Below are 25,019 nucleotides of genomic sequence, written 5' to 3' on the forward strand. Positions count from 1 at the left end.
AAACAGTGCCCAAGGCATCAAGTCTGAGTTGTTTTAATAGACAATTTAGAAAGCATAAAGTGCAATTTGCATTATATATATAAACATATTTTGTTTTAATGGACAAACTGAAACAGCCACCGAATTGGTACTTAGAACATTTGACTATAAGAAACAGCCACCGAATCGGTATTAGAACATTGGACTATATTCAACATCGCCCTCAAGATATATATGAAAGTCCATCTGTATTAAGTCCAAATGCATATAATATAAAAGAGGGTCTCATACGCTAATACCATACATAAGATACTTTTGGGTCCCAGCATATTTTACAAAGCAATTTCTATTAGTCTATTTTGTCCAATAGACCAACCAACACGACTGCATTCTCCAGCACGAATGATTCTTTCTACAATTCAAAAGAACTAGAAACAATAACATTTCACCTACCTTTCTGCCTCATAATTCATTTACTTTTTTCCCCCCCTCCTTAATGGAAGTTAGATTCTCAAGGGTATTACCCCAAAAGTAAGGGAAGAACACTATTGTCCAGAACAAGTAAATTAGGCAGTTCTCTCACGGTTTGCTTGCACATTAGACAGTGATACAGAGAAAACCCAAAAATAAAAGCCTTTAATATGGCACAATGTAAGGCATCAGTTTTATTTCTACACAACGGATGTCAAAACATCACTTGAAACAGAGACTTTTACGAAACATAAGCATGGAGAGCAATCCTTAGTTCACTGAAATCTTACAACTATGCAGGAAATATCGTCCGTGCTCTTCCTATTAAGTGCCTCTTCAGTAAGGTGCTTCGCTGCTGATCTAGCATCCTTGATTTGCCTGATACAGTCTACTGCTTCTTGGTTTGACATAACCTGGCACCAGATTGAGCAAAAAAAAAAAAATAAAAAAAAAAAAAATCAGTCCATTAGAAGTACAAAACATATTTCAAAGGAAAAAAAGAAGAAGTTCAATTTAAATAAAACAATCCGATGTAATATGTTTTGTACTATCAAACAGAAGTAGACATGAATAAGAGGTAGCTTGGCTAGAAATTAAAACAAAACAAACCTTCCATAATCCATCACTTGCCAGGATAACAAACTCTGTGTCATTTTCTATAAACTCCACTGATACATCGGGCTCTGAACTCAGGTGTTTCTTCAAGCTCTTGTCACCAAATGCCCTTGCCACTGCCAATTGACCATCAACTCGTGGAACATCACCTGCACTCATCAGAGTAGTAATCTTAATATCAAAATAAATGTAAATAAAACATTACACCGAGTGGGAAACTGCTGGAGATGATGACATTAATTATTCTCTATAGTTGTAGCTAACAGCGCTAGCACCAAAGGTCAGAAAGTGCAAACCTATTTCAGAGTTCCATCAAGTTTATATTTATCCCCCCCCAAAAAAAAAAAAAAAAAAAAAAAAATTCCATCAACTTTATGATCTTTGATGATTAATAAAACTAAAAAAAAAAAAAAAAAAAAAAAAATTCCATCAACTTTATGATCTTTGATGATTAATAAAACAAAGATCATAGTTGGATTGCTTGCAACTAAGTGTGACAACAATAATATAGTTTTCAGTATCATCTAAAATGTGCAGAGTGGACACCATCAAAAGGATTAAAAAATAATATGCTTATGTTAAATGATATGACACACATGAGAATGATATAAGTTTCATGTGGCATCAAAAAAATGTCATCTCATATCAATAGGAACTTTTATTGAAGAAATCGAGTTACCTGGAAAGTTTGATACAAAACCGCCTCTCTGCTCGATGCTCCCCCTTTCCACACTTGGCTCATGATCAACTGATAGCTGTTTGGCTGTGCCATTCTTACAGATAACAGCTCGGGAATCCCCAACATTTGCTACTACCAGCTTTTTACAATCAATCAATATTGCTGTAACTGCAGTTGAACCACCCTTACCCAAATCAACTGCTTCTTCCAAAATGTTAGCATCGGTTACACGATAAGCTCTCCTGACTGCTTTCTCTGGTTCCGTCCAGAAGTCAGCCTACTTGGAGAGAGAAAAATAATTAAGATATTGATATCTTCATAAAAAATTATACCATATATATAGGGAACGAAATAGATACAAGTCTTTCAACTGCATGCATTACCTCCTTTAAAATATTGTCAAACAAATGAGACCTCAGATAATCAGGTACATTATGGCTCAAATGACCATCAAAGATTGCAAACAGACCAAGCTCTTTGTCATCATGTTGCTTAAACTGTGCAACGACATAATCTTCCATGGCATGATGGGATTTTCCCTTTACCAAGTGAAAGCCATGTGTAATGTTCTTTGACATCTTGCTCTTTCCTTTTCCAGAGTCAGCATCCGATGAACCTAACCCAACCTTTTCCTACAATAAATATATTCACAATGGCCAATCCAAATGAGAATACTTTTGTGAAGGACATGAGAGTAAACCATTTCAAAATGATAAATAAACAGGCATAAGCACACCAAACTACAACCATCATTCTAGAAGTCTAATTATGACCTGTTTGGAAGTTTAGAGAGGGAGAAGAGTAGAGGGGAGTAGAGGGAAGGGGAGTAGTGGAAAGGAGAGCAGAGGGGAATGGTTATCCTCCACCTTGTTTGGATGTTTTTTAAATTAGTAAGGGGAAAGTGAGTAATTAGTCCTTCCTCTTGTTTGGATGTTTTAAAAATTAGGATAAAAAGGAAAGGAAATGATTTAAATAGACAAATTTACCCCTATTTGAAAATGAACTTGAAACATTGGACTAATTAATTTGTGGAAATGCTGAAATTGAATCTTATTACCCTGTTTGGTCAAGAATGCCAAGCACGATATCATTGACGTAGAAAAACCAATTACCAAAAAAAAAAGAAAGACATAGCAAAACCCAAAAGCCTTAGACTTCTTCGCATGGTGGAGCCCACCGGCCCAGTTGAGAGCGATATCAGTGTTGCCACGGTTGAGCTTGATGGCGGCACCGATGGACCCGCCGGCAGAGGACTGACAGAATCCGAACAAGCCTAAGTTTGAACCACCATCGGCGAGTTTGAGAGTACTTGCACTATAATCTGAACTCCGAGCTCGTTCACAATCACTCGCACTCTCTCTTAGTCATTCGCCAAGTTATAAATCGCCATCACGGCCGCAATTTGCGCCTCAAGAGATGCGTCGTCTTTGAGAAGCTTCAACAATGGCGGAACTCTGCCTTCAACAATGATCTCCTTGTTCCAATCATTGTCTCGTGCAAACGAAGCGAGTTTGTTCGCGGCTTCAATTTTCTCAGCCAGTTGGGACATTTGGAGCATGGCAACGAAAGACCAAACCTAAGAGAGAATTGGATCGTTGCTCATGATCGAAGGGAGCGAGAGGTTGATGCCACCACCGCGGACGTCGCCGTTTTCGGTGTCAAAGATACTGAGAAGCCACCACATGTTGCCGACGGAAGAGTCTAGAAAGCTCTGAACTTTCAATGGTTTTTAGCGAAAATAACATGGTGAAAGTGTGTAAAAAAAGGGGTTGTTTAGCTTCAGTGTCAGTGAAACAATGAGATTCAATTTTTTTTTTTTCCATTCGCCTTAAATTTTCTCAAGAAACAAACAAAGAATATTTACATAATTGATTTGTAATTTTGTTAATTTAGAAAGGGTAAATTGGAGAATTCATTTGGTCAATAATTTATCTACTCTACTCTCTTCCCAAATCTCTTCAATTTGGGGGAATTAAAAATGAGAGGTTAGAGATAGTTGAAACCACTCCAAACCCCTCCCCCCTCCTTCCTTAAAAAACTTCCAAACAAGACAATTGAATTACTCTCCCTCCCTCTACTCTACTCCCCCTCCTTTTGTTAACATCCAAACAGGCTGTTACACTCCACTTTACAAGTTGTATGTGGGTGATTTAGAGGAAGTGGAATAACCAAACTGTTAAGGCATGGAGAGATCAGTCACTGAGAACAAGCCTTCCTTCTTGCGTTTTTTATATGAATGTTTTATTATGTTGGGGAGGCATCTTGTAAAGATAAATAAAAGCAACCTGGTGTGCATGTGTGTGTGTGTGTGAGAGAGAGAGAGAGAGACTTAATAAAGCTTCTTGCAAAATTCTCCTTGGTCCAATCAATATAACTCAGAAATCTTCCCTTCTGAAATAATTTTAAGCATTTCGTGGCTATAAATTGAATATAAAAAGCTTAGACCTTAACCCAATGCAACTCTGATTCACCATTGGCTGTTACTATTTCAGGTGCAAGACTAAGCAAATGTTTCATATTGCTTACAGAAGACCTCCATTCCTTCAAGCTGACAACATCTTCCAAACTAAAATCTAAGCATATTTACTTATATAAATAACAATATTGCAACACAATGATGCACAGCATCTGAACTAACTTTATATGTTTATTTCTGTTAGCAATAGTGAAAGAGATGGACGGGCAGAAACATCCTATCAGATGTCAAAATACATTTTCCATGTTGCAGACCATTATTATAATTATTATTTATTTTTTTATTGATATGTTACACACACCTACTCGGTCTTGCACCCGCAACCTCACCATGCGTTACAAGGGAAGGAGTTGCCAGTTGAGCTAGAGTTCATTGGCACAGAATATTAAAAATTATGTAACCACTTCCACTGCCGGAACCTGTTTTACAGAGACTGAAATGAAATATGGAACTAGACTATCAAAGATGCTCAGAGTCAGGAACAACTCTTTGAGAAAAAGGGCCTTGTTATTTAGTCAAGTCTAGCATGTGGTATTTCAACACTACAAGGAAAAAGAGAGGCAGAATAATAGACAAAACAATGCTACTGTTTCACCCACACATACATACACACAAAATAGCCCATGTACATGTGCGCTTGCGAGCACACAGACACAGATGCACACATGCGTGGTTGCCCAATCCAATGCTGTTAACGAGCTCTATATATATTTATGTTTCTAAGAATTTCAATGGATTTTTGTTTGTTTGGATTTCTTAGGTGCCTTTCCATTCATGTGAGTAAGCAAGAAGCAATGTGGAAAATGCAACATAGACGGGGAATGTTTTATCATTTAAAGGAAGAAAAGAGTAGTTAGGCTATCATCTGACCTAACACAAACGATATAACGAATTACAAAAGGTTATTTTATACTCTTATATTTTTGTTTATAATCATGGAAATTCTCATTATATGTTTCAGAACAAGTTGTGAGATACATTAAATTTGTACTCAATCAAATCTAAAACATCAAACCCCCAAATCAATCCTGAAATGTTCCAGGTTTATATTAATAAGATTTAAAATTCCAGGGTTCAATTAGAAACTACCAAAGGCTCAATATGTAACAGTCTTCAAGGGTTTAATTTAAATATTTTAAAAATAAAGTATTTACTTTGAAGCCACCCGTTTAAAATATTATTTAAACAAAGTTATTTAGTCTCAAATTTATAATTTTTATATGACTACCAAGAGCTAACACGTAATTGGACTAAGAAAGTAGAGTAGCTTATAAGAAAAATGATATTCTCTTATACTTGATGATCAGAAATGTCAGTGTGAACTAATAGGCATTGGACATTACTAATGTGAAATTTTGGTGATCTAAAGAGTTCTCGGTTCATAAGTATTACTTCAATGGCATCCAAAAAGTTCCTGAAACATGTACCAAATGATAAAATACACTCATTCCAACCTATAAAGTAAGTTGATTATGATCCTCTCCAATTGATAAAAAGCCATTTCATGGTTCAGATTAATTACTAGAAATCTAAAAGTGTAAACAAAATTCACTTTCAAAATAAAAATTTTATCTTGATTGGATCTATTACTGGAGTCCACAAGAAATCAATCATGATATCATAAAATGAACCAAACATAAAGTTTAGAGAACTGGGTCGATGTCAATTTGTGTGAGTCTGTAATATGCAATTCAAACAACTCTAACTACCACCAAAAAAAAAAAAAAACAGATCGTACGGAAAGCCAAGAATAAGTAGGTCAATGGGGGTCAACGACCCAAAAAAGAAAACAGACACAAAAACATAAGATAGCCAAGAAAGAACATGTGGAAAAACAAATACCTTCATCTTGTAGAGGATTTCTTTGCCTGTCATGGTGTCTCTTTATACAGAGCAGCCTATAAATATACCAAGTAAAGTAGAATAGTATTGAAAAAAAATGAAGCAAAAACAGTGGCCAAGAGTGGAGAGAGAGAGAGAGAGAGAGAGTAAAGGGGAGAGAAGGACAGGTGTGAAGTGTTATAGATGAGAATACAAGTCCTGTTGACACGCCCACTGTTTTTTCCCAACAATAATGCCGCGTTCTTTGCAATAATCAAGACGCGTTCCCGCCACCTCTTTGTCTTTTCTTTCCAACTCGTTTCCTTTTCACCATTATTATCACTCTTCTTCTTTTCACCCCTTTTTTTCTTTTCCTAATTTTCTACCTTATCCATTTCAACTGTGGCCATTATCATTGATCACCAATTTGCAACTCGCAACTTGCAAGGGTGTTGTTCAGCGAGAAAGAGAAAAAATAAATAAATACCAACGGGTGTATGAAAGCTCGAATGACCAATAGAAACTGATCGGTCATCTTTGGGCCCCAACCCAAAGATCACCCATGTGATGTACCTAGCTTTCTGCTATGTTTGGTAGGTATGAAAAGGAAGATGTAGGAAAAGGGAAAAGAAAAAATTATTAACAAAGAAAATAGGGTTCATGAAGTCTTTTATCCTGGCCTACCCTTTTTTTTTTCCTTCTAAATTAGAAGTGATGCATTCAACTCAGCATAATTTTAGGTACTTTCAAAACACGAAAAATAATGCTTCTTTCTTTCATATTTATAGTAAGGTATATACTTATTAAATTTATGATGAGATCTATCATAAATATGAAAGAAGGGAACATCATCTTTAACCCTAAGAATACTACCTAAGAATTTTCCTTCAACCCTATCCATCCAACATCTTCAATTGGTTTCCGTCGCTTGGGTAAGTCCAAATTTTTTCGTTCCATTTTTGGTGCTCCACCTGCCACATGTACACTTATACCTATTTAATTAAAATATAATTTTCTATCATATCTTATTTGTTTCATTTCCAAAAGTAATAAAAAATAATAATAGTAAAAACTCAAACCATGCCCACCGCCACCAAACTTCGCTGGTGCCGCTAGGGGGAGATCGCCGATGTCATTAATGATCATCCACGACCGCCTCCTTATCTTCAAATCAATGACTAGTATTAATATTAGTTTTGTGACATCTTCTTAGTAGTTACCCATGATTGCCTTTTCTTCTTCAAATCAATGGTTGGGTACCCAGTCATGGCGGCAGTGTGGCGTTGATAACATCACAATCTCTTCTTGGAGGCATTGGAGAAGGGTGGTGGTGGTGACGACTAGTGGGGATGTGTTGGGAGCTTTTTTATTATTTATTTTTGGTTACTAGTCAACAGTGGTGGATGGCTGGCTAAAGGTAGCGGTTGGCCATTGATTACATTTGGTGATCTCCTTGTAATGGTGTCAGTGATGGTTGGTGGTGGTGGAGGACTGGTGGGGATGATTTGGTTTTTTTTTTTTTTTTTTTTTTTTTTTTTTTTTTTTTTTTTTTTTTAGGAAACTAAAATTAGAAAATGCATAAAATTAAGATTTAATTAAATACAGATATATGTGGCAAGTTTCTATTAGTGAAGCAAAAAAAAAGTAAGACAGAAAATTTGATTAAATTGAGTTAGAACTTTTGTTTTATTCTTGGGTAGGCTTGAGTTTGCGTTGATTGTTGGTAGATTTTCAACCCAACTCAACCAAACATATATATAAGTTTAGTTTATTAACCTTATTCTAATAGTTTCTTTTGATTGATATTGATATGTTGAGAATTAGTTTTAATGAAATTAGAATACAATTTATGCATATTGTATGAATTTGTATTAATTTATTGAAAATATATATATATATATATCTCATAAATAGATGATGAAATCCTTTTTCCTTTTTCAGCAAGAGAAAATGTTCCCACCCAACCCATATGATTGGGTTGAGAATTTCTCAACTTGACTCATGCACATCTCTACTCTAAATTTAAAAAAAAAAATAGAAAAAGAAATAACATTAAATAAAAAATTATACAAGTACACTTCCACTTTTCATTCTTTAACTTTTATTAATAAACATATGATAGTAATTTATTATCTATCATTCTATTGTTTCATTATTTCTACCAAACACACAGTGGAAAACACAAATATTTTCCATCCTCCAAATATTTTTTTAGGATTTATGATCCTTAATACTTTTGTGGGAATGTGATGCTTTGGTTCATCTTTTACTTATTTTAATATATTATTGCACTTTTTATTTTATGGAATGTGGTGAATTTATGTGAATTGTGGTTTATTTTTTGTTTGTAAATTGTTTACATTTGCTAATGAGACTAGTTTTAGGACTCAGTATGTGTGGGTAACACCTTCCCACTGTATAACTTTGTCTCCAAACTCAAATATGAAATTTAGGTTAGATATTGTAATTTTTATTTTTAATTGTACCTAGAAACCAAACTATATGAAATCTTTCTTACTATATTGTACATTTGACCAAAGCCATATAAATCATGGTTTGTTTAGTGACCAATTCTTGACATGACCATGTTTGCCCTAATACCATTTGTAAAATTTGAGGAAAGCACTAACAACATATGAGTTACCATCCCAAAATAATTAGTCAAGTTGTAATTAAACCCTTTCATAATCACTTATGAACCCAATTTCCACCTAATAAACAGTTAATTTGGGACATAGCACGCATCTACACAACACATACTCAAATAAACCAATACTCACAATTTGGAGTGTCACAATTCTCAAAATAGTTAACAGAATTTCCAATTATTTTAAAAATCGTAATTTTTTTTTTTTTGTTTTGTTAGGCCATGTAATTAATTTATAAATTGAACACGTGCTAAATAAAAAGGAGACGTGTGGAAAATGAATGCCAATAGAATTGCCATGTCATTAGTGAATTAACAATAGATTAAAGCACTGAAGAGAGGCCGATGGCTTTAATCTATTTGAGACTAGAGATCAGGAGTTACCTTGAGCAGTTTTCTCTAAGTAAGAACACATGAGAAGCACAAGAGAGGTAACAGTTACCTCAAGGCAGTTACAAGGGGAGTTCCAGCCGAAGTAGATGGAAGTAAATGCAATCAAAATAAAAGCTTCTGGTCTATACTATTATTTAAGGGGTTTTTCTTGTTTGGGATTCTCATTTTTTTTGTTCAAAAATGCCCCTACAGCCCTATGTTTATGCAGAGATAAAAGTAAATGACAATTCGGTAAAAATACAACTCTAACTCCTACTAAAACATTGCCTAAAAAGCATGGTCCTTCTCATGTTAATTTTTCAAATTACTTTATTCATTTATAAATTAGATTCTTAAAATAAAAAATATATAAAAAATAAAGACAGTTTTTTTTTTTTTTTTTGGGTCTATAAAATAGGACCACTAAGCCCAACGTTTTCACTAAACCAAAAAAAAAAAAAAAAAGTCTCATCACATGTGCAAAGCGCGTGTGATGAGGCTAGTAAGTGGATAAAGTAGTTTGAATATAAGTGGATAAAGCAGTTAGAAAATCAACTGGAAAGTAGTTCTACTTTGTAGGTAATGTTTTAGTTTGAAAACCAACTGGAAAGTGGTTCTATTTTGTAGGTAATGTTTTAGTAGGAGTTTTTTTATCATATTCTGCCTTACTTAAACGTAGGCTATAGGGGTATTTTGGAAAAAAAAATCCAGTCCAAATAGGAGAGGCCCTTTAAATAGTAGTATAGATAATAATCTGTAATGTAAAATTTATTTTAATTAATATGATTAGCATAATAATCTATACTATTATTTACGGGGTTTCTCCTGTTTGGGATCCTCATTTTTTTTTGTTAAAAAATGCCCCTACATCTCTATGTTTATGCAAAGATAAAAGTAAAGGACAATTCGGTAAAAATACAACTCTAACTCCCACTAAAACATTGCCTAAAAAGTAGGGTCCTTCTCCTGTTGATTTTCAAATTACTTTATCTATTTATAAATTAGATTCTTAAAATAAAAAATATACATAAAAAATAAAGACAATTTTTTTTGGGGCTATAAAATAGGACCACTGAGCCTAACGTTTTCACTAAACCAAAAAAAAAAAAAAAAAAGCCCTCATCACACGTGCAAAGCGTGTGTGATGAGGCTAGTAAGTGGATAAAGCAGTTTGAATATAAATGAATAAAGTAGTTTGAAAATCAATTGGAAAGTGGTTCTACTTTGTAGGTAATGTTTTAGTTTGAAAACCAACTGGAGAGTGGTTCTATTTTGTAGGTAATGTTTTAGTAGAAGTTATTTTTACCATATTTTGCCTCTACTTAAACGTAGACTATAAGGGTATTTTGGAACCAAAAAAAAAAAAAAATCTACTCCAAACAAGAGAGACCCCTTAAATAGTAGTATAGATAATAATCTTTAATGTAAAAATTATTTTAATTAATATGATTAGCATAACAATCTATACTATTATTTAAGATGTTTTTCCTATTTGGGATCCTCATTTTTTTGGTTAAAAAATTCCCCTACACCCTTAAGTTTATGCAGAGATAAAAGTAAATGACAATTTGGTAAAAATACAACTTTAACTCCCACTAAAACATTGCCTAAAAAGTAGGGTCCTTCTTCTATTGATTTTCAAATTACTTTATCCATTTATAAATTAGATTCTTAAAATAAAAAAAATACAAAAAATAAAGATAGTTTTTTTTTTTTTTTGGGCTATAAAATAGGACCACTAAGCCCAATGTTTTCACTAAACCAAAAAAAAAAAAAAAAAAAAAAAAATCCTCTACGCACATGTGATGAGGCTAGTATAAATAAGGAATTTGCTTTATGAGGATGATACGCACATTCAAACATAAAAGTCCAGAATATCACTTCTATTTGTATCAAATAGGCTATAGTCCTTTCTCAAAGAAAAAGAAAAAGAAAATAATAATAAAATAAAATAAAGAAGAAGAAAAAAGAAAAAAAAAGAAGTAGGCTATAGTCAGTTAGTTGGTTTCTAAGAGGCTTTATACTTATAAGTTTGTACTTCAATTCTTAATTGTAGGTTGTTTACTTTTCTATTCAATATATTTCACTTCGAGTAGGCTTGGTAACTTGGGCTTCATAATCTAAGCTTGGTAATATGCTTCATGACTCAGGTTTTTCCTTGTTCTCTTGTGTATTTCTCAAAGTATTAGAGTTTTTTTTTTTTTTTTTCCTCAAAAGTCTTAATGAGTTAAGCATTACTGAACCCCAAACCCTTACCCTTGAAGTTAAAAATATACTTTGAGCCGTTTAAACAACTTTGAGTGACTTGGAATATAATTAAGATACCATAATTAATATTAAAAATTGGTTTCTACTGATCAAACAATTTCTTAATAAAATTTGGTGATCCATTACTCATTGAAAATGTCCATGACTGTACTTTCATATTAAATTTGTTCACCCAAAATTTCAAATTATTTTGTGAGATATGGATATAGCTCTTGGACTTGATGGATATACGCTTCTATTTTTTATGCATGATCGGCACATTTTTGGTCAAGAGGTGTTAAAAGCTATATTTTCTTTTTCATTTTTTTTTCCTTCATACAACTAAGCTTCTTCTAAAAATAAAAAATAAAAACCTCTTAAGAAGGTCATTGCCACAATAATTACGTTGGTTGCAATGGTTCCAAATCCAAAGAGAATGGGGGGACTTTAGGGCTATGGGTTGTTGTACTTGTAATACGATATACAAATGTAAATCTTTATAATAGACTGAAGTCTATTCTCTATGGTTTTATAAACTCTGCTCAATTGGCTTTTGTTCCTGATATAAACGTTTCTACAGGCAGTTTTCTTACTCTTAATTTGGTCCCTGGCTATCTTAGACTCTTCAAAAGCCAAGTATGCCATCAACATTGATTTGAGAAAAGTCTAATGATTCACTTGAATGGTCTTTCATTCCCGTTGTTTTGAAGGCTATTGGTATTCCTCCAATTTTAGTTAAATGGGTTAAAGGTTGTATAACCACTCCTTAATTTTCTATTGCCACCAATGGCAACTTCATGCTATTTACTTCAGCTCATGAGCCATCTATTAGGATTGTCCTAAATTTTTCTGATGAGTTTCATTCCTTGTTTGGATTGGATGTAAACCAGCAGAAGAGTGAGCTATTTTTTTTGGGTGTTGATGGTGATTTGGGGAAACAAATTGTGTCTTTGTTAGGGTTTTGTATTGGCAAGTTACCCATGAGGTATCTTGGGGTTCCATTGATGTTAGGGGAACTTTTTCCTAAATATTGTAAATGTCTTTTTAAGAGAATTTAGGGCTGAATTTGGTCTTGGACTGTCAAGCATCTCTATTTTGCAATAAAGACTTCAATTGATTAAATATGTACTGCTTAATATCCAAAATTACTGGTCTAGCTTATTCATTAACCAGAAGATAGTAATTAATGGCTTTGAACAGAAGCTCAATACATTCCTGTGAATTAGAAAGGATGCTAAAGCTTGTGGTGCTACAGTGGCATGGAAATCAATATGTTTCCCTAAGAAAGAGGGTGGATTGGGTGTGAAGAAGTTTAGTTGATTGGGATGGAGCTGCGGTTTTGAGGCATTATTGACATCTGTTTCCTCATTGTGGGTTGCTTGGGTTAAGACGTTTCTGCTTAAAGGGATTTTCCCCATCCTGTGTTCTTGCTCTTGGAATTGGAGGAGTGTCCTTAAAATAAGAGATCTTGCAAGGCATATTATCTATGTTTAGGTTGGTTTAGGTGACTATTTTATTTGTCGCGACTATTGGCACCCGCTAGGTCCTCTATATGTGAAGTTTGGGCGAAGGACTATATATGATCTGGCTTAAAATGAAATTGTGAGTATCATTGTAAGGATACTTGACAGACGTTAAAAGTCAAGATGAATTAGATTATATGGTGAATGGCAGTGCTGTTCAAAAGGTTTGGCTCTAAGTTTTTCTTTATTTGTTGGTTAGCAAACAGAAGACTAACAACCAAGGATAGATTGTTATCTAGGGGTCGTACATTTGGTCCCTGTCTGCTGTTTCTGCAGAAACATAATTGAAGATAGGAGCAAGTTTCTTTTTTAGTGTAGTTTTTCTAGTCAAGTGTGGAGGCAGATTTCAAGCTATTGTTTGATTTATATATATTTCTGTCAATGGTTGGAATGGAAAGCTATGTTATTTGTGAAGACTATCAGGCTTAGATCATGTGAATTTAGGTAAATAGGAAGTTTCTTGTTTGTAATCTTTGTTGTTAGTTTTGATGCGTTTGTTCTGTGGGAAGCAATTTGCTCTGCATGTTTTGTAATCCTGCTTAAAAGTTCCATTTGTTTGAACAGATCTCTTATTCATCAAAAAATTAAAAAAATAAATTAAAAATTAAAAATTGAGAAGGATTAATCATGTGATTAGAAAGATTATGAGTTCAAATTCTTCCCCTAAGATCATATTTTTTAATTATCATTTTAGTTCCTAACGTTTTAATTGTGTAGCTTATTCTCCAACATCTTAGTACCAGGCAAAATAGTCTCTACCATTAAGTGATAGATGAAAAAAATTAACCTAACTAATGATAATTTAAAATACTAATTCTGATGCCACATGGGAGGCGACATGGCTTCGATAAAAATCCCAAGACACAACTGAGAGAGAACATTTGGGATCGATTTTGTTGACTATCTCTTCACCTATAAGAATTTTTCTTTTTCTTTTTTTTTTGAACTCAAAGACAATCTCATTCATTCATAATATTGCAATTATCTAGAAACAAGGCATCAGCAGCAGGTGGGGGATTTTCTTCCAACCACACTATTTCCCCATCTATATGTCTAGCAAATTTTGCCAATGAATGTGCCACTAAATTAGCACCCCTCTTGACACATGAAACATAAAAAACTCTGAACTCCATTCCCAACTGTTAATGCCATCAGACATATGTCCCAACCTATCCCTATCAAACTTTGGACCCAAAATAGATTTCATGACATTACAATTATCCCCCTCTAAAATGATCTCCCTAAACCCAGCTTCTATGGCAAACTCCACAGCTCGTCTACAAGCTAACACCTCAGCTTCCTCGCTGTCCTGCACCTGGGAGCCTTTCCCCACCATCGCCACCATAACCTCACCATTCTCATTCCGAACCACAGCACCAACGCCTAAAGCCTTCATCCCTTTAAACACTGCTGCATCCACATTAAGCTTATAGACTGAACCTGAAGGCAGTAACCCATTGCACCTGATGCTGCATCGAACCAGATGAAGTCTGAACAGAGAGCTGAGTCTGGGCATCCCGATATTCCTGGAGAAAGTCTTTTGCACACTGTACCAATCTAGTCGGATCCTAGATACATCCTCCATATACCACCGAATTTCTCTAATTCTAGAGAACCCAGCATTGAATAAAGAAATGCTCCAAGTCCTCCACCTGAAGCCGTTCCATCAAATCCTCCACTAACTTAATGATATCCGTTCTGAATGTTGTGCATTTCTGCATACACACCTTACTACTAGCCCACGCATCTTGTGCAACTCCACACTCTCATACCACATGAAGCACAGATTCATCCCCTGCTTGCACAGCTCATAGGATTGGTTTTCAACAATTTTTCGACGGGCTAGGTTCTCCTTCGTTGGCAAAATATCTTGGCATACCCTCCATGCAAACACCTTTATTTTATTGGGCAGATGGCATCTCCATAATTTCTGCCAAACCTCACCTTTTCCTCCTCTGTTGGATCTCTCCATCAGTCCATACTCCTCCTTAGCAATATTCTAGCAATATGGTATCCCGACCTCACTGAGAAATTTCCTTTTTTATTATGAAGCCACATCCACATATCGGGTACGTACCTCCTACTCAGTGGGATCCGAACCATGGCTTCCATATCCTCCGGATGAAATTTTGCAGCAATAATACTTTGATTCCAGTCATGAATATTCTAGTCAATTAAATCCGATACTCGACAGTCCCAATCTCCATCAAGTGGCGGATAAAGAGCTCTATTTGTTGGATAATTCGGCATCCATTTATCCTGGAAAACCCAAATATTGGCACCATCCCCAACCCGCCAACAACAGCCTCTCTTTAGGATTGGTTGGGCAGCAATCAAACTATTCCAAACGAATGAGCTATTAGGAACATCAGTAGCCTCTAAAAATGAAACCCGAGGAAAATACCTTGCCTTAAAGCACTTATAGATTAAAGACTCCTGATCTTGCAAAAGCCTTCACCCTTGTTTTGCTAACATAGCCAAATTAAAGCTCCTTATGTCCCGAAATCCCATTCCACCCTCTTTCTTAGATTGAGATAATACACTCCAACTCTTCCAATATATTTTCCTTTCAGTGTTGACCTACCCCCACCAAAACCTCGCATACATTGCATTCAACTCATTACACAACTTCACCGGTAATTAGAAGACACCCATAGTGTAAGTAGGAATGGCTTGAGCCACAGCTTTAATGAGGACTTCCTTCCTGGCCCTTGATAATAATAATCCTTTCCATCCTTGCATTTTCTTTCATACTCTCTCCTTCAAATAAGCAAACGTCTGGTATTTTGATCTACCAACCATAGTGGGCAGCCCAAGATAGGACTCAAAGCGCACCACCTCTCTTGTTCCTAGCAACTCTTTAATCCTCTCCCTCTGTTCACCCATTGTGTTAGTGCTAAAAAATACAAAAGATTTGTCAAAGTTAATATACTGACCTGATGCAACTGCATATATCTATAAAATATCAGAGATAGCTTGCACCTCCTCTAAATTAGCCAGGCAAAACAGTAGTGAGTCATCCGTAAATAGAAGGTGTGAAATGCTGGGAGCTCTCCTACAGATAGAAACACCATGAATCTGCCTCTCCCATTCTACCTTAGCTAGTAATGAGGAAAAACCTTCTGCATACAACAGAAACAAATAGGGTGATAAAGGGTCACATTGTCGGATTCCCCTCGTAGGACAAATCTTACCATAAGCTTTGCCATTAATATAAACTGAGAATGTAGGAGTTGTCGTCACACACTTCATAACCCTATCAATCCATACATCTGGCAAACCCAATTTAACCATAATACCCATCAGAAAAGGCCATTCAACCTGATCATACGCCTTACTAACATCCAATTTTAGAGCTAAATAACCTATTCTGCCCAATCTTCTATTATGCATGGAATGCAAAGACTCATGTGCCACTAACACATTATCAGTTATTAGCCGACATAGGACAAAAGCACTTTGATTGGGTGATATTAGCTAAGGGAGAATAATCTTTAGTCTATTGGCCAACACTTTGGATATGACTTTGCATATGACATTACATAGGCTTATAGGTCTGTAATCAGACATTCTTTCAAGTGACTTAACTTTGGGAATAAGGACAATATGGGTAAAATTAATTTCAGACTGCATGTTACTAGTATTTAAAAAATCTATCATAGCAGTGATCACATCATTACCCACAATATGCCAAAATTTTTTGTAGAAAAGAGCATTCATACCGTCAGGTCTAGGAGCCTTTGTTGGTCCCATTTGGAATAAAGCTGCTTTAACCTCCTCTGCACTATATTCTCTGGACAACATTTCAATCATATCTTATGTAACTTAATGGGGTACTATATTCAGACATCCTTCCATCTGATCACATCTAGCTGAAGTAAATATAGACTCAAAGTAATTCGTCTCCACCCCAGCAATTTCAATAATCTCCTCCACCTAATTCTGTTGGGAGTCCCATATCCCTTTAATAAAAAATTTTCATCTTCTCTAAGAAGCTTTAGGCTGAAAATACTTGGTATTTTTGTCGCCATGCTTTAATCAAGAAACCCTCGACCTCTGATGCCAGAATATTTCCTGTTTTAAAAGAAGATCATCCAACCGCTTGCTTATCTCTAAAAATTTAGATTTATGTTCATCTGTTGATTCCTCACTGGTCAAGATCTCCACCTGTTTTTACAATCTTTTAATCTATTCAGTGTCGGGATGGGTCTTCTGTGAACCCCATGCTTGTAATCCTACCCCACATTCATTGATTTTCTCTTGTATAGTTGCTAGGGCCAAATCTGACCCATTTCTTGAAATCCAATTTTCTTCAACTGTTTTCTCACAATCATCCCATAAAAGCCAAGACTCTTCAAACTTGAAGCCAGGTGTACCCCTACCTTGAAATTCCTTGTCTGATCTAGTCTACATAATTAATGGAAGATGGTTTGAAGCATGAGACACCAAATGGGTTACAATAGTAGCAAGAAACCGATTCTTCCATTCACTATTGGCTACCGCTCTATCCAATCTCTGTCTCGTATTAGCTTCACCTGGTCTTTTATTATTCCATGTAAAAAGGTAACCCCAAAATCCTAGATCTCCCAATCCACATGAATCTAAGGCTAGGCCAAACTTCTCCATTTGCTTAAATGGTGGTGGATAGGCACTTTGTTTTTCTGCAGCAAACAAAATCACATTAAATCACCAATGTAGCACCATGGTCCATCAACAAACATAGAAAGGTGTGCTAATAGAGCCCAAAATTTTGTTTTTTGACTTGCTTCAGGCCACCCATAAAACCCAGTAAAATACCACACAAATCCATCCTCTTCGACCACCTTGGCTAACACATGGTTTTCAGTATAATTGATCACATCTAATTGCACATCTAGTTTCCAAATCAGCACAATACCTCCTCCTGAATTCGGCTTCTTAACAATGAGTTTATTTTAGAATGGCAATTCTCTACAATGTCTTTCATAACCCTACTTATCCAATCATGTTTCCATTAAAAAACATACCGTGGGAGCTTGTTCCCTCACAATTTTGTGTAGGTTACGAACTGTCCAAGGGTTCCCAAGCCCTTGGCAGTTCCAGCTTAATAGTCTCATTGTGCTCGGCAAGGATGGATTGACACCCCGGCCGATTTAGAATTTTGTGAAAGCTCTTCATTCAATTTACTCCTCTTCTGTACTTGCTCTTCAGACTCCACTTTTGCACTGCCCTCTTGCTACAACATACTCAATTTCCCCAAGCTGGGCAAATTAAAGTTGAGAAAATTATCCAGCCCACACAGCATACGGGCTAGCCTTTTCCAAGTGGGCCTGGTCCTAAATGAACTTACCTAATCCAGATTTATTCCTTCTCCCTCATCCTCCACCTGTCTCACCTCATTTTCCTTTTCCTTCGGTTGTGGTTCATCTGTTTGATTTCCTCCACTAGAGTTCAAAATGGAGTAGGTCTCATCTTTCAAATTTGAATCTACACATATCCTATCCATATCATCATCACCTTCCTTCTCAGCACTAATTCCATCCCAATCCGATACATTGCCTACCATCTCAAAGATTCCTTCCTTACGTCTCGCATGCTTCGTAAACTTCTCCAACCCACCTTCTGCCACCGCCACCGTATCCATCTCAATGCATCACCGTCGTTATGGAGCTTTTCCGCCTCAACTCCCTACTTTGGCTTCCTTAAATCCTTTAAACCTTGTTTGGATGACAGTCTAGCTCGACCTCTTCTAGCTCTCAGCCACTCCCCATACTGACAAACCACTTGCTCTCCCTGTTTCGTCGCTGCAAAATAGCTCGCACAGTGCTTCAAGTCATGCCCCAACATCCCACATTAATGGCAGTGCATTGACAACCTCTCGTACTTAAACGTAGTCCACGTTCTTTGTCTTGCCGAGTCAAATAAAACACCCCCCCACACGGTATCAATTTCGCAGTTGGAATGGCAACCTTCACCCTCATAAATAAATTCTGCATGTCTTGCTTATTTCTCCGTTCCACCTCTTCCACCATTCCCAATCGACGGCCCACTTCTAGTGCCACTTGAGGACAGACAATATCAAAGGGTGCACCCCAGATTTGTACCCGCATAGAGACTATTTCAAACTTCACGTTCCTTGTTGTCATCCCCACTTCCCATTTACGTAACATGAGAACCTGTTTATCAAATGTCCATGGACCTTCACTCAAAACACGTTCCAATTCAAACTCTGCTGTAAACTTGAATTGAAACAAATTTGAACCAACCTCAACAGTCTGCACACCTTCCTCTAATCTCCATGCCTTTCAGCGTGTTTAGAGCCGCTCTTTTATTAGAAGGCTTGCAAGTAAGAAACTTGCAACTAAACTTTGAGTACACCTCTAAATTTCTTCCCTTTGGCTCTCATCTAATATTGGTATGACTTCCTCTTCCTCTGAAGTTGACTTCATATTCTCCAAACGGTTAACCACATCATCGGCCATCTTGCACAGGACTCAACCAAAGAAAAAACAGGAAAAATCAAACCCTTAGGAGACCTAAGGGAGGGAGAAGACTCGTAGGAACACGAGGGAGAGAACTCCTATAGCAGGAGAGAACCCTAGGGCCGACACCTATAAGAATTTAGTAGAGTTATACCATATTTTGTGGCTATGTATGGTAGCTGGGTGACAGACCTTATTTTGCTATGTATTCTATTGTTAGGAATTTTCCTTTGTTGGAAAGGAATAAATTAATAATAAATTACTAATCGTCCCAAATACTTAAAAAAATTATATATTTAATTATTTATTCGAACGAAAAAAAAAAAAAAAACAAACAAACAAACAGCAACAACAACAATAAGAAATTACAGAGCAAATAAAATAGAAGAAAATAGAGAAGTAACGATGACTGTTACATAAAGCAACAAAGCAAAGAGAAGCCATAAGATTCCATGGAGCAATCAGCCTAGAGCAAAATTGTAGAGCTAAACCCAACTTCTAAACTTCAAGGCCTCCACAAACCAGAGGCGACCTAGGGGCACTGAACCAACGTAGAAGCGATGACATTAATAACTGGATACAGGTTTCTGAGCTTGCAGCGTTCGTCGCCTAAGTTTCTAATGGAAGATTCTTGATGGCCATTACATCCAATCCATGTGGCTTGGTCTTCTATGATGATTGATGGAGTTGGACCATGGGTTTGGTGACTCGATTGGGCTGGATCCAGATCCTCTCCATTTTACAATGGCTATGAGAACTGAGACACGCTCGAGGTAAAGGATCTGGTTCGGCTATGAGGTATCGCTGTTGCTTTTTCTACCTCCTCCTTCCTTGCTTCTCTATTCTTTTACTACCTTTCTACTTCTTTTATTTGTTACTCTTTCTTCTTCTTCTTCTTCTTCATCCTTTTTTTTTTTTAACAAGCATGTCAATCTTCCTTTAACTATTTAAATTATTTTACTTAAAGCGCATAGAATTTATATTTTGCAAGCTGTGTTATTGGCTAATTGCACATAATCACATAAAATATAATTAACGTAATGCATTTTAATTGCAAGTTAATTCATTCAGTCTGGGAAAGATTTTCTTCTAAATTTAGTACTTTTATCACTCCCTTTCGTAGTTCTTTTAAAGATTTTAATTAAAAACGTAGTTCTTTTAAAGATTTTAATTTAAAAAAATTTAATGAACTAATTGACTATTCTTTTTTTATTCCTTATAGGAAGTGGAAGTGAAAGATGAGACTCATCACAAATAATGTACTGGTCACATTTGAAACAATGCACCACATCAACTAGAGAAGGAAAGGAAAGGAAGGCTTAATGGCAATCAAATTGAACATGAGTAAGGTTTTTGATAGAGTGGAATGGGATTGCCTAGCTAGAGGAATGCAAAAATTAGTATTCCACAATCTCTAGATATTTATTTTTATGATGTGCATAACTTCTATATCTTACTCTGTGCTAATCAATGGGGGGACATTCTGGCATTTTACCCCCTTTTATTTTTTTAATTAGCAAAATGCCCCTATTTCGAAACTATATAGGTGCGTGCCCCTATTTCGATACTCGATGACCCTAAAATCGAGTTACATAAAGTACTCGATTGGTTTAAAATCGAGTTATGCCCGATCAAACTTTAAAAAAAAAAAATTCATGAAACTCGAGTAAATGGAAATCGAGTTCCAAAACGCCACTATAGGACTTAAAAACGTCACAATAGGGATAAAAACGCCGCTATAGGTCCACTAAACATGGTATTCACACTTATAAAAAAAAATTTCCAGAAAACCGCCACTATAGGGATTAAAAAACGCCACTATAGGACCACTGAAACCTGGTATTTACACTTATAAAAAAAATTTCAGAAAAACACCACTATAGGGATTAAAAAACGCCGCTATAGGACCACTGAAACTTGTATTCACAATTATAAAAAAAATTTCCAGAAAAACGCCACTATATGCTTTAAAAACGTCACTATAGGGCTTAAAAACACCGCTATAGGTCTCCCTGAATATGGGGCGATCACACTTGTAAAATTTTTTTGCATGGAACTCGATTTCCCGAAGCTCGAGTTCCATGCAATTTTTTTATTTTTTTTATTTTATTTTTTTTTAAGTTTGATCGGGCATAACTCGATTTTCTACAAATCGAGTATTTCATTGAAACTCGATTTTAGGGTAATCGAGTATTGAAACAGGGGCATATCCCTATATAGTTTCGAAATAGGGGCAAATTGCTAAATAAATAAAAAAATTGGGGGCAAAAGGCTAGAATGTCCATCAATGGGGAACCAAAAGGTGAAATTATCCTTTCCCGGAGCATTTGCCAAGTGGACCTTTTATCACCATTTCTATTCTTATTGGGTCTGTTTGGATACAACTTATTGTTACTGAAAGTTGCTGAAAACTGATTATTACTGAAAACACTGTAGCAAAATAATTTTTAAATATATGAATAGTACCGTGGGACCCATTTTTAATATTTTTTAATCGTGAACAGTACATAAACAGTGCGTGAATAGTGCACGCACTATTCATGCACAGTAATTTTTGTCTCTAAAAAGTCAAGAAATCCGGCCAAAAAAAAAGGGAGAACTGAAAACGCAACGCCACATTCAGTATAAAGAAATGCTATCCAAACCAAGGCATTGTGTGCAAAAGGTCTTTCGGTGATTCTCCAAAGAGAGGAGAGGTTGGGAAACATCAAAAGGGTCTCCATATGCTCAGGGGCTCTGCATCTATCTCATTTATTTTTTGTGGATGATAGCTTATTCTTTTACAGAGCCAATATGGGTGGATATCAGCGTATTTGGGATATCCTTCAAAACTATGACGCTGCATTAGGATAGAAAATCAACAAGGATAAACTTCCCTGAAATTGAAAACCTTTTTGGGGTCCAAATCATCAAGCAGCATGATAGATACTTGGGTCTTCCATCCTTGTTGGGTCAAGGTAAAAAAAAGGCTTTTAATAGGATTAAAGACTAGCTTAGCCGGAAGATGGTAGGCTAGAAAGGGAAACTCTTATCCTCAGCTAGCAAAGAAGTCCTCATCAAAGCGGTTGCCTAAGCCACTCCTACCTATACCATGAGTTGCTTCAAGTTATCGAACTCAATGTGCAAAGATCTCAGTTCTATGATTAGCAAGTTTTGGTGGGGGTAGAAGTCTGATGGGTGAAAGATATCTTGGGTGACATGGGTTTCAAAGACTTAAAGGCCTTTAACCTAGCTCTTTTAGCCAAGCAAGGGTGGTCGCTTCTCTAAAACATGAATTCTCTCTTCCACCCTGTTTTCCAAACTAAGTATTTTGCTGGCCGATCTTTCTTGGATGCTTAAATCTATAAAAGACCATCCTTCGTTTGGGGAAGCATTATGGCTACTAAAAGCATGGTGGAAGAGGGAATTAGATGGTCTATTGGAAATGGTGAGAGTGTGCAGATTTGGAATGACAAATGGATTCCCAATCCTGATACATACAAAACCCCAACCCCTATAAACCCCTTGATGTACAATGAAAAGGTCTTGACCTTAATTGATAAAGAGAGAGTTGTGTGGAAAACTGAACTGGTCAAATCCATATTTCTCCCCCATGATACTGCAACCATCTTAGCTATTCCCTTAAGCTCTGCTTCTCCTAATGATCAGAAAATTTGGTTTGCAATAGCCAATGGCGTGTTCTCGGTTTGTTTTGCATACTGGGTAAGCCATAAGTAGCTAACCAAGGTTGATGTGGGGGAATGCTCGAGCAACACCAAGATGGTATCATTATGGAAGTCTATATGGCAACTCTGTTGCCTAAAAAAAAAAACTTTATTTGGCAGGCTTGCAAAGATATTCTCCCCACTAAAACTAAGCTTAAAGACCGTAAGATCCCAGTGGAAGTGGAGTGCGACATTTATGGAGGTGTGGAAATAGCTGGACATGTGTTTTGAGGTTGTGAATTCACGACAGCAGTGTGGCAAATGGCAAATCTCAAGGCTCCAAGCCTCAGTACCAACTCACAAAATTTCTTGGACCTATTTTGGTGTGTAAAAGAGGCAAAACCTGACCAAGACCTTAAAGCCTTCACAACATTGGCATGGTCCCTGTGGAACAATTGAAATGTTGTTTAGCATGGTGTAGACACCATATTTTGTACCCCATATGACTTGGGCCCCCGTTCCCCAATAATGTCCGAACTTTAAGGCCCAAGGCCAGTTTAAAGCCCAATGAGATATCAAATTGACTTGAGGAGTGTTAAAATGGAAATTATAACTTTTTAAATGACCAAAAATCTATTTTTGAAAATAAATGACCAAAAAGGCCCTTGGCCCACATACGCAGGCTGCTGTGTATGCAAGCACACTCTAGCGCACGTAGCTAGGTTTTTAGAAACATAAAAAAGATAAGTATTCTGTAATAATGGCTGAGGTTTGGAATGAATCCCACATCATCTGGGAGTCGTTCCAAATCCCATTTTTTCCACTATATAAAGTCTTACATGGTACATTTTTAAAACACACAGAAATCCTACGGGAAAAATACAAGATTTACTAGAAAATAGTGAATCAAAAGGGAGTTTTTCACAAAACACCCTGAAGTCAATTTTGTTTGATTGAGACCTTTTTTGGCCCTAATCCTTTTAGTTTAATGTAGCTAATCACTTTCTTATTGGTTTGTGAATAGATTTGACTAAAGGAAACGGTCAAAATCAAGTTGGAAAGCTTTTGTGTGAGGTATCTAGTCTAAAATTTGCTTTTTCCTTTCTTTCAATTTTTTTTTCTTTTAAATTTTTTCTGTTTGCTTTATTTGTTTGTTATAATACATTTTAATTTTTTTTTTCTAGTTTAGGTTTGTATGTTTATACGTTTAAAATGCAGGTTAGGTTGTTAGAATTTTAGTTTTGAGGTTCTACCCTGTTTTTGGTGTTTTTAAGACTGCATACGCATAATTTTGCCTATGTGCGCAGGCTTGATTATACGCATGCAGACTTGTTCTTGCATGCATAAACCGCTGCCCAAAAACCCTAATTTTTGTTTTTGTTTGTTTCGCTTTTGCTTTAATATGTTTGTTTTGTTTAGTTTCTTTTCCATGTTTTTATGCTTCCAAAATTCCTGTTTTACATGTTTCGTTTGCTTGGTTTGCTATCTCATGTTAGAATTAGGGTTTGTTTAGTATTGGCTTTGTCTTAATGCCATGATCATGCATTCATATGCTCATGCATAATGCCATAGGTGCCGAGTTGCTGAAAGGTAAGTCAAGGTAAATCATGCATTGGTATGAACATGCATTTGATGATGTATATTGTTTGAATATTTGTTTTATGCCTTTTAATTCCAATTTCATACTTTATATAATTTTTTGATTGTCATGATTGAGTTGCTACCATGTTTTAGATGTATGATACGATAGGGTTTTCATATGCTAGATGAATGCTAGGGTTTGTATATGTGTGTGGTTTGGTTTCTTATTGCTTTATAGATAGATAGGTATGTGTTTTCGGATAATGATGCCATATTGTATGCTTAGATGTATGCTAATGTGTGTGTAAGTATAGATACAAGTGTTGAACAAGTTTTTAATGAGGTTAAGGCATAAGACACAATGATGGGAGACCAACCTTAGGGTTGGGTAACCTTGGGTGCCTAACACCTTCCTAAGAATGTACCTAAACTCTGAACCCATATCTCTGGTAGTAAGATCAATTGTCCTTCCTCAAGAAGACTCTATATATATGGTTCCTAGA

At 36.0% G+C, this 25,019-nt stretch overlaps 1 protein-coding gene across 2 annotated transcripts; it reads right to left on the reverse strand.

Moving 5' to 3' along the window:
- Positions 1-210: 210 nt before the first annotated feature.
- On the reverse strand, positions 211-6,507 carry LOC112032877 (probable protein phosphatase 2C 39). 2 transcript variants are annotated; one of them, XM_024065645.2, is made up of 6 exons: positions 6,063-6,499; positions 4,522-4,639; positions 2,128-2,376; positions 1,745-2,021; positions 1,060-1,214; positions 211-863 (listed from the first exon to the last, which is right to left on the reverse strand). In XM_024065645.2, exons 3-6 carry the CDS (start codon positions 2,320-2,322, stop codon positions 726-728), a joined length of 765 nt encoding a protein of 254 aa, XP_023921413.1. In that variant the 5' UTR covers positions 2,323-2,376; positions 4,522-4,639; positions 6,063-6,499; the 3' UTR covers positions 211-725. The 2 variants fall into 2 exon arrangements, with proteins under 2 accessions (XP_023921413.1, XP_023921412.1); XM_024065644.2 differs by lacking the exon at positions 4,522-4,639 and having other exon boundaries at positions 6,063-6,507.
- Positions 6,508-25,019: the final 18,512 nt, after the last annotated feature.

Source organism: Quercus suber, unplaced genomic scaffold, assembly GCF_002906115.3.
Source record: "Quercus suber isolate HL8 unplaced genomic scaffold, Cork oak 2.0 scaffold_175, whole genome shotgun sequence".
Taxonomy (NCBI): domain Eukaryota; kingdom Viridiplantae; phylum Streptophyta; class Magnoliopsida; order Fagales; family Fagaceae; genus Quercus; species Quercus suber.

Coding starts and splice junctions, on each gene's coding strand:
- LOC112032877 (XM_024065644.2), bottom strand. CDS start 6,095: ATGACAGGCAAAGAAATCCTCTACAAGATGAAG. Junction 2,022..2,127: donor TTGACAATATTTTAAAGGAG/GTAATGCATGCA, acceptor CTCTCCAAGTAG/GCTGACTTCTGGACGGAACC. Junction 864..1,059: donor CAAGTGATGGATTATGGAAG/GTTTGTTTTGTT, acceptor ATCTGGTGCCAG/GTTATGTCAAACCAAGAAGC.